Source organism: Dufourea novaeangliae, unplaced genomic scaffold (assembly GCF_001272555.1).
Source record: "Dufourea novaeangliae isolate 0120121106 unplaced genomic scaffold, ASM127255v1 scaffold204, whole genome shotgun sequence".
Classification (NCBI taxonomy): domain Eukaryota; kingdom Metazoa; phylum Arthropoda; class Insecta; order Hymenoptera; family Halictidae; genus Dufourea; species Dufourea novaeangliae.
Window position 1 is genome coordinate 70,942 of NW_015374077.1, and position 9,400 is coordinate 80,341.

General features: G+C 38.1%; 1 protein-coding gene across 1 annotated transcript; it reads left to right on the top strand.

Moving 5' to 3' along the window:
* The first annotated feature begins 414 nt into the window (after nucleotides 1–414).
* On the top strand, nucleotides 415–2,212 carry LOC107190615 (zinc finger BED domain-containing protein 4-like). Its single transcript, XM_015579451.1, has 2 exons — nucleotides 415–1,743; nucleotides 2,153–2,212. Exons 1-2 carry the CDS (start codon nucleotides 415–417, stop codon nucleotides 2,210–2,212), a joined length of 1,389 nt encoding a protein of 462 aa, XP_015434937.1.
* The last annotated feature ends 7,188 nt before the right edge of the window (nucleotides 2,213–9,400 follow it).

Genomic DNA, 9,400 nt, shown 5'->3' on the forward strand with positions numbered 1-9,400 from the left:
TAAATGTTATTAAGTAAATACAGCAAATTAACTAAATAATAAACAAAAGAATTATTATAGTAGGGCAATCCTTCTAAATGGAAATAATCGAAGAAGAAACTCGATACGATAAATAGTTTCCAAGATATAAATTTTTAAAAACATCGCGGATTCATGAAAATAAGCAAAAATCCTAAACTTCGGCGTATTTTTGAAAAAAAATCGAGAACCAAAATTTATGACTTAAACCCCGTCTAATTTCACGTGGACTACAACATATTTCATTTTGAACGAAATCCCTGATATCGAGTGCAAAAAGTGATTGATGTGGCATGATGCCGAAATTAATGACTCTACTGTATTTCTATCTTCAGCTGTAATAGTAAACTTCATTTGTTTTCAGATAAAAATGAATGGAAATCAAAAATTGACAAAATGTTGGTAGATTTAATTGTAATAGATTTACAACCTTTTAAAATTATTGAGGATAAAGGTTTTCGTACGTTAATAAATTACTTAGATCCCAGGTACACAATACCATGTAGAAAAACGTTAAAAAAAATAGTGGAAGATGCTTATAATGAGAAACGACGTATGATTCAAGAAGAACTTGATGCCGTATCCGACGTCTCCATAACTTGCGATACCTGGACTAGTATCAACGTGGATAATATTATATCTGTGACATGCCATTTCATTAATCACGACTTCCAATTGAAAACATATACATTACAAACTGAGAAGATAACCGGAAGCCACACAGGTCACGCCTTATCCCAAACCTTGAAAAATATATTTTATCAATGGAATATACACGGAAAGGTGAAACATGTAGTAACGGACAACGCTGCAAATATGCTCGCAGCCGTTAGGAATTTGGACGAGTCGGTTTGCAGTGTTTCATGTTTTGCACATACATTAAATTTGGTCGTAAAAAAATCATTGGCAGCCGTTCCAGATTTAGTAGCTATACGTCAGAAATGTCGGCGTATAGTAACTTATTTCAAAGCTAGTTGCTTGGCAAAAGATAAATTAAGTGAAATGCAAAATGCACTAAATGCACCAAAACATAAATTAATCTTAGAAATTGAGACACGTTGGAATTCAACGTACGAAATGTTTAACCGACTGATAGAACAAAAACAAGCCATTACATCGGCATTATTATTTTTTCATATTCCGTTTGACTCCCTAACCACAATTGAGTGGGAAATCTTAATTGAAAGTTTACCAATATTGCAACCGTTTTATTTATTAACCATGGAATTAAGTAGTGAAACCAACGTCTCAATTTCTAAAATTAATATAGCTGTTAAACAATTACATACATGCCTCGAATTACATAGCGACAATAGTTTATCAGTGCAATTGAAAGAAACGATGGGTAAATATTTTAATACAATAGAAACTAATTCACTGTATGCAATGGCAACAATTCTAGATCCCCGCTTTAAAGTACTAGGTTTTTTGTTCAGCGAAAACGCTGAGAAGGGAAAGGAATTAATAGTAAATCACATTTTAAATATGTCAGTTTCTGAAATAGTACAAACAAATAACAGTACACCTGTCCCTAGCACATTGTCACTGTGGACGTCCTTCGATAACGAAGTGACAGAACAAAATTCGATAAGTGCATATCGTTTTGGGCCGACAAATGAATTAGAAAATTATTTATCAGACAGTTATATTAATAGATTGTCAGATCCATTGCAGTACTGGAAGAATAATATAACAAAATATCCGAACCTTGCCAAACTTGCAAAAGTAATTTTATCCTGCCCTGCCACATCCGTGCCTTGCGGAAGAATTTTTTCAAAAGCAGGGAATATAATAAGTTGTAAAAGAAATAGACTAAAGCATACGACTTTGGATAAAATTTTATTACTGAATAAGAAATAAATCCATTATTATTTACTTGACATTAAATATAATTGTTATGTTATATTGTATACTAGAGTCTAGAGCATGTTCGATTTAAATGTATACACGCTAACTATTGACTACACAAAAAATCTTTCATATCAAATACTTTATTATGTTTGCTGCAAGAAATCAAACAACTTTTATATGAAACATTTTTTGGTATTTTCAATAGCTGAAGAAATAATAGTGCGTATACACTTAAATCGGCCATACTGTATATTATATTACATTATACAAAATACTATTGTAGTATCATAAATTTGGTTTTGAGTCAGGCTACGAGGCCACCCTCGGAAAAAGTCTTGCTTAGGTAAGGAATGCGCATGCGCGCGCGTGTGTGTATGTGCGCATGCCGTGTCGCTCGTCCAGTGACGGAAATTTCTCTTCAACTATATCCCACGTTATGTTAAGTTTAAATACGATTTTGTTATTCAATAAATAATATATATAAGCAATAACCTTATTTCTTCACAAATTGTGTCTTATTCATTGGGAAATGTTTTCACTTTTTTTACATTTCCTTTTTCACATTCCTCAATTCCCACAAAAAAAAAAATAAATAAATAATTAGAACAATAAATGTATTTATGATAATTCGAAATTTACAACTATTGTTTAATACCTTACATCAATGATACTGCTTGAACAAAAATAATCAAAAATCCTGTACCTGTAACCTGTAACCTGGAAGATATTGAATAATAATATAACCTATAAAAACATCTCAACACTTCCAAGACTTACAAATTACAAAACGCTCAAGATTTCCAAGACCGTTCAAGACTCGAATCCGCTCAAGACTTCGAATCCGTTCAAGACTTCGAATCTGGTGAAGACTTCGAGGCCGCTCGAGACTTCGAATCGCCTCGGAACTTCGAATCCGTTCAAGACTTTCAAGACTTTCAAGACTTTTGTAGCTTCGAATCAGATTCGAAGCGATTCGAAGCGTTCCAAATCCCATCACTAATCTCGAGGTTGCCCTCGTGTCGTGGAATGGTATCGCCTGCATAAGAGTTATCATCCGAACCCGTGTGTCTCGTTTCAAGGTTATGTTGCCACGTGTTGCGCGTGTTATGCGTTAGTCATTGAGACGACACTCAGGCGACTTCTGGTTGTACTGTTACATTTCGACAAACAACTAGTATTCGTAATAAACTTTCATTATACTGTTACTCGTACATATTGCATCGATCTGTTGTTCCCCCTCTTCCCCTTACCGATCGTGTCGTGAATCTTGTGGTGTCGGACGCCTAGTAATTCGCGCGTGATAATACGGCGTCCCCCACAGCGGAGACCCAAGTGGCGAGAGCTGTGGGAGAAAGAGCGAGTTCCAAGAGCTAGTGATAAGGCGGGATCTTTTGCACCGGGAAATAGAATAAAAAAGAATAGAAAGTGTAGGACAGAGAAAAGAGTAGTGGGCGTGACGGAGCGAAGGGGGAAGAAAAACAAAAAGGGATGTTACATTGTTGAACAAAGTCATATATATATATATATGCATATATAGATGGTGATTCACTGTTGAGGCGTGTAATATGTGAACGTGGCTGTGAACTGAGTATGAGAGAAGGCGCGTCGTCGTCACTGTTAAAGAATGATATATAGAGTGGCTGGTATAGTTAGTTAGCAGTAGAAGTAAGTAGCAGTATTAACAAAGTGAGCGTCTTACAAAGTCGTTTTGATATTATAAAGTAAATGTAAATGCGTATTAATTCAGTTATTAAAGAGTTGTGTTCTCGTCAGAGTGCAATTGGGATTATTGCGATTACTTTCCTAAACCTCCTAATCTTAACATACATAAAGAGGAAAGATATAGAAGGGATAGCACAAGTAGTGTAGGGAGTAGTATGGGGAGTTTAGATAGTATGTGGGGGAAAAAAGAAAGGAGCGAGACGAAGAAGAAGGGAGGAGGGTGGGGATGAAAAGGAAATATTTAAGAAATGCACAAAGACGGGGAGATTGCCAGAGGGAAAGAAAAACGGGAAGACGGGAGAGGGTGAACAGGAAGAGGAGGGAAGCACGAAACGTTTGGTAAGGGAAATGATGAAACAGTTAAAGGAAGTGAAGGAAGGCATGAGAAAGGAATGGGAAGAGGGAAGAAGGGTAGATGAGGGATGGCGAAGAGAGGACAAGATGGGAAGAGGAGATGAGGAGAGAAAGAATAAAGAAAAGAGTGGAGAAGACGGAAGAGAAGGAAGGGAAATTGGAGGAGGTGTCAGAGAAGGTAGGGAGATGGGAAAGAGAAAAGGAAAGCAGGAGTAGTAAGAAAATGGTGGGAGAAAGAGAAGCAGATGAATATGGGAGAAGAATAAGAAAGATAGAGGTAAAACAAGACAGGAAAGAGAGAAGAAATAATGGAGTGACAAGGGGGATAAAGACAGAGGGAAAAGAAGTGAATGAGGAAGTGAAGATGCTATGGGAAAGAATGGGGCTGGAGGAGGAGGGGATATAGGAAGTAACCAAAATAGGAAGGGTAGGAGGAGCGGAGGGGGGGAATGGTACTAGTGACAATGACAGGGAAGGAGGAAAAAAGAAAAGTGATGGAGACAAAGATAAAACTGGAAGTCAAGAAAGAAAGAATAGACGATCTCACGGAGGAGGAAAGGAAGGTGAGATGGAGTTAGAAAGAGAGTTGGAGGGGGAAAGAGAAAAAGGAAAAATGGTACAGGCAGAATACATGAAGATATGGATAAATGGGAAGATGAAAAGATGGGACGAAATAGGAGAAAGATGGTTTGAGGAGCAGGGAAACGAGTGAAATGGAAAGATGGAGGGCAGAGAGGGTAAGGAGGAGGGAAGACGTGGAAAGGAAAAGTTTGTGTAAAATCACATTCTGGAATGAGGCGGGGTTGAAAAATAAGGACAAAGAATTTTGGAAGGGTTTGGAACTAACGGAAATGCACCTCCTGCTGTGTATGCGTTTGGCTATGTGAAACATCTGATAAATTGATAACAATCGGCCCGTTTCGGGGTCACCAATTTTCCTAACGTAGGAACAACACGTTCGATTAAACATACATTAAGTGATCGTGTCGGGTGATCAGTGTTATTGGTCGTGCAGTGAAGTGAATACGTATTCGGTGGAATAACCCGGACGCACTTGAAGTTATAATCCATAACTTCGGCTGGTTCGCTGGGCGATACCCTGCTATAAACCGTTTCGGCAGTCGATGACCAGGATCGGTCCAGTAACCTAGTAACACAGGTTTGCAAACTGCAGGTGAATTTCCGAAAGAGTGAGTTCACAATTTATTGCAGATTATTTTTGTTTCTACTTAACGCAAACTATAACTCATTTCCGGTCAGACTTCTGCTAGTTTCTGTACGTAAATATTTCTTCGGGCTTTTTAAAGAGACATTCATTATCAGTAAATGTTGGAGAAGTCGCATCCAGATGGTGCGATCCGCACCGAGACGTCGGACCTGACGGTGGTGGCGCCATCGCGTGGTCTCTTTCGGGCATTCCCGTTCTTACATTCCGTTCTGTAGTACGCGCACGACTCGCGCTTCTTTAGTAATAGAACTGTGTTGTTCATACCGCGTTGTTTGTATCTTCCTACCCGATATCACTATCAGGTTATGGGCCCAGGTACGTGCAGCGGTATCGCGACGAGTGCGAGCTAGATAATGTGGTAATTTTCTATATGTATATGTGATATTGATTATTTTGTATTCACTGTGAACGTCGTATCGTTTTGTGTTCATTGCCGCCGTGAAGAGTTGAGTTGTTTATAACAAGAGGTAGTTTGTTGCATCTGTGAGAGAGACTGAGAGAGAATAATTTGGTTGTGAGTGCGAGAGAGAATAGAATGGATTATGTAAATGCCGATCATATTTTGAGTAGTGTTTTTCTAGCAATAGAGAGGGACGGTATAGAAAACACGGACGGTATAACTTTGACGAATTATAATAATATATTTAATTATAGTGTTTCATATTGTATTTGTGAATTATAAAGTTAAAGTGTTTAATAAATTAATTATCCTGTTTCTGCATAATTCTACTATCTCTGATCCTACAAATTTTGGGGCTCAGCCGGGATCGAGAGCATCAAGAATCAGAGACCGGATTATCGGATTATCAGTGTGTGTAAAAGACGAGTGAGACAATTACGAATACATAAATATTTGTGTGACGATACGTAACGTGATTTGTGAAGTGATGATGGCTAATCTAGATATGAACACACGTATTTACGGTACTAGAATTGAAGGAGATATTAAGAGAACATAATTTAGTGACAACCGGCCTGAAAGCTGAATTAATAGCACGTTTGTTAGAGTATGATCCCACGTGTAATTGGGCTCGTACATTACAAGAAAACAGGGTTGACGAATTCGTTGACAGACGAGAAGTTGCAGATGAAGAAGATATTGACTCCATTCAATATTGCGAGTGATGAGGATCGACGTGAACTACGCCAGTTGAATCTTTTTCGACGAGAAAGAGCGTTGATGGAGCGAGAATTAGAGATGATGCGACGTGAACTTGCGTCAGAACGAGAAACACGACGTTCTTTCCAAACATATTCGACGACAGGAAATATACGTGGAAGAATGAGTGTAAAAACTGTTGCCGAATTACTTAGTTATTTTGATGGTAAATCAGAGAATTATCCGAGTTGGTCGAAACAAGTAAAAGTTCTCCAAACTACGTACCATTTAGAAGAAGATGAGATGAAAGTTTTAATAGGAATGCGATTACGAGGAAAGGCACGAGACTGGATGCAGTCGCGGTCCGAATTTATCGAATTGAATGTAGATGATTTATTAATGAAATTCGAGAATATGTTTCATCATCGGCCGAGCAAGATTCTTCTGCGCAAACAATTTGAAGATCGTGTGTGGAAGAAGAATGAGTCTTTTGAAGATTATTTCCATGATAAAGTTATAAAAGCGAATCGTGTACCCATTGATGACGAGACCGAATTAGTTGAATATATTGTCGAGGGTATACCTGACCAATCGCTAAGGGTACAAGCAAAAATGCATCATTTCAATACTCCGGAAAAATTGTTACAAGCTTTTGAACAATTGATGCTTTCTTCGGTGGATTACGCAGGCAGTACACGTGCGAGACAACACAGAAGTGCGACAGTAGCAGGTGGTGTAGGCGGTGGAGATGGCCAACGAATAGACAGAGGAGTATTCAGGAAGGAAGTAAGGAAATGCTACAATTGTAACGAAGCAGGTCATATCAGCGCGGATTGTCCGTTGAGGTTTCGTGGTTTGAAGTGTTTCCGATGTGGACAACATGGGCACATCGCACCAACATGTCCGAAACGCGATGAAGTGGAGAAAACTGTGAAAATGGTAATACAATCGCCTACAATGAAGTCTTGCAAAATGGTAAGATTGAATGGTATTAATATTATGTCTATCGTAGATACCGCGAGCGACTTAACTCTGATGAGAGCGTCATGTTATGTGAAAGTGGGGGCGCCTCGTCTACGAAATAGTGAAACAATTTTTGCCGGTATCGGATCGAATGGTCATAAAACGTTGGGTAAATTTTTGGAAAATGTTATTATCGATGAAAATGTATACGAAATTGATGTTTATGTAGTTTCAGATCTTTTGTTGAAACACGATCTCCTTGTAGGAGCTGATTTCCTAAATAAAGTTAAATTAATTAAAACAGGAGGAGAAATATTAATTAGTAAAATGTGCGAGGAGGTCGTTGTTGATACTAATATCAGTGATAATAAACCATCAATATTTCGTATCGAATGTGAACATGATGACGTAGATATTACGCATATTGATAATGAAGCGACTAGAGAAAGAGTTCGAAATATAATTTCCAATTATATTCCAAAAAAGACTCGTGAAGCAAATGTAAAAATGAGTATCATTTTGATAGATGAAGAACCCGTGTATCAGAGAGCGCGACGTTTAGCACCAGCGGAAAGAGATGCAGTAAATGTTCAATTACGAGAATGGTTACAGGATGGTACTATTCAACCGTCGCTTTCTGAATATGCGAGTCCTATCGTACTGGTTAAAAAGAAAGATGATTCTATACGTCTTTGTGTAGATTATAGGAAATTAAACCAAAAATTGTAAGAGACCGATATCCTTTATCACTCGTAGAAGATCAATTAGATGCGTTACAGGGTGTGAGAATATTCAGTACGCTTGATTTGAGGAATGGATTTTTTCATGTCACAATAAGCGAAGAAAGTCGCAAATTCACTTCATTTATTGTGCCTGACGGGCAGTATGAATTCTTACGTGTACCTTTTGGTTTATGTAATTCTCCAGCGGTTTTTGTAAGATTTATTAGTACTGTATTTAAAGATCTTTTGCATCAAAAGATCATTTTAGCTTATATGGATGATCTTATTATACCATCGAGCGATGTCGAAAGTGGAATCCGGAATCTTGAGTTAGTGTTATCAGTAGCTAGGGATCATGGTTTAGAGATCAATTGGAAAAAATGCTCGTGGTTGCAAAATAGAGTTGAATTTCTAGGGCATATTATAGAAAATGGTACTGTTCAGCCGTCCGAACACAAGACAATGGCTGTTATGAAATTTCCGGTTCCAAAGACGGTAAAACAAGTCAAAGTTTCCTGGGCCTGACTGGGTATTTTCGTAAATTTATTGAAAATTATTCTTCGATTGCAAGACCATTGACAGATTTATTACGGGCGGGTGTCACTTTCAAACTCGATTGTAAAGCGATTGGTGCATTCGATCTGTTAAAGGCAAAATTAGTCGAGAAACCGATCTTAAGATTATATAAGGTAGATGCTGAAACCGAATTGCATACTGATGCGTCGTCATTCGGTTTCGGAGCGGTTTTGATGCAGCAAAATAATGACGATGGTGAGTTTCATCCAGTATATTTTGCTAGTGGTAAAACTACACCGGCTGAAGCAAAATATGCTAGTTATGAGTTGGAGGTTTTAGCTGTAGTAAGGTCATTGAAAAAATTTCGCGTTTATTTATTAGGAATTAAATTTAAGATCATCACGGATTGTAAAGCGTTTTCACTTACGATGGGTAAGAGAGATTTATGTGTGCGTGTAGCCAGATGGGCTCTTCTATTGGAAGAATTTGATTACACCATTGAACATCGACCAGGTAGGAGAATGGCTCATGTCGACTCTTTGAGTAGGAATCCGTTACCAATGTGTTATTTATTGTCTGCGAATCGAGACAATATGACGGCAAGAATTCGTAAGGCGCAACAAGATGATGATGTAAAAATGCGTCAGGTTGTTGAATTGGCTGAACAAGGTAAAATAGACGGGTATTGTATGCGGGCAGGATTACTGTTCAAAATAGTCGTTGGAGACATTAAACTCGTTGTTCCTCAAAGGCTGCAAGCACAGGTTATCAGACGTGTGCATGAAAATGGTCATTTTTCGGTAGCAAAAACGGAGGTTCTATTGAAGAGAGACTATTGCTTCCAGGGTCTTCGACCGAAAATCAAAAAGATTATTAGAAGCTGTCTTGATTGTATCTTGGCTGAGAGGAAGACAGGAAAACTCGATG

What these genes read in the sequence shown, in the direction of transcription:
- LOC107190615 (XM_015579451.1), top strand. Translation starts at nt 415, where the DNA reads ATGTTGGTAGATTTAATTGTAATAGATTTACAACCTTTTAAAATTATT. An exon ending in ACCTTGCCAAACTTGCAAAA is followed by an intron (nt 1,744 to 2,152) that starts GTAATTTTATCC and finishes ATACTATTGTAG; the next exon opens with TATCATAAATTTGGTTTTGA.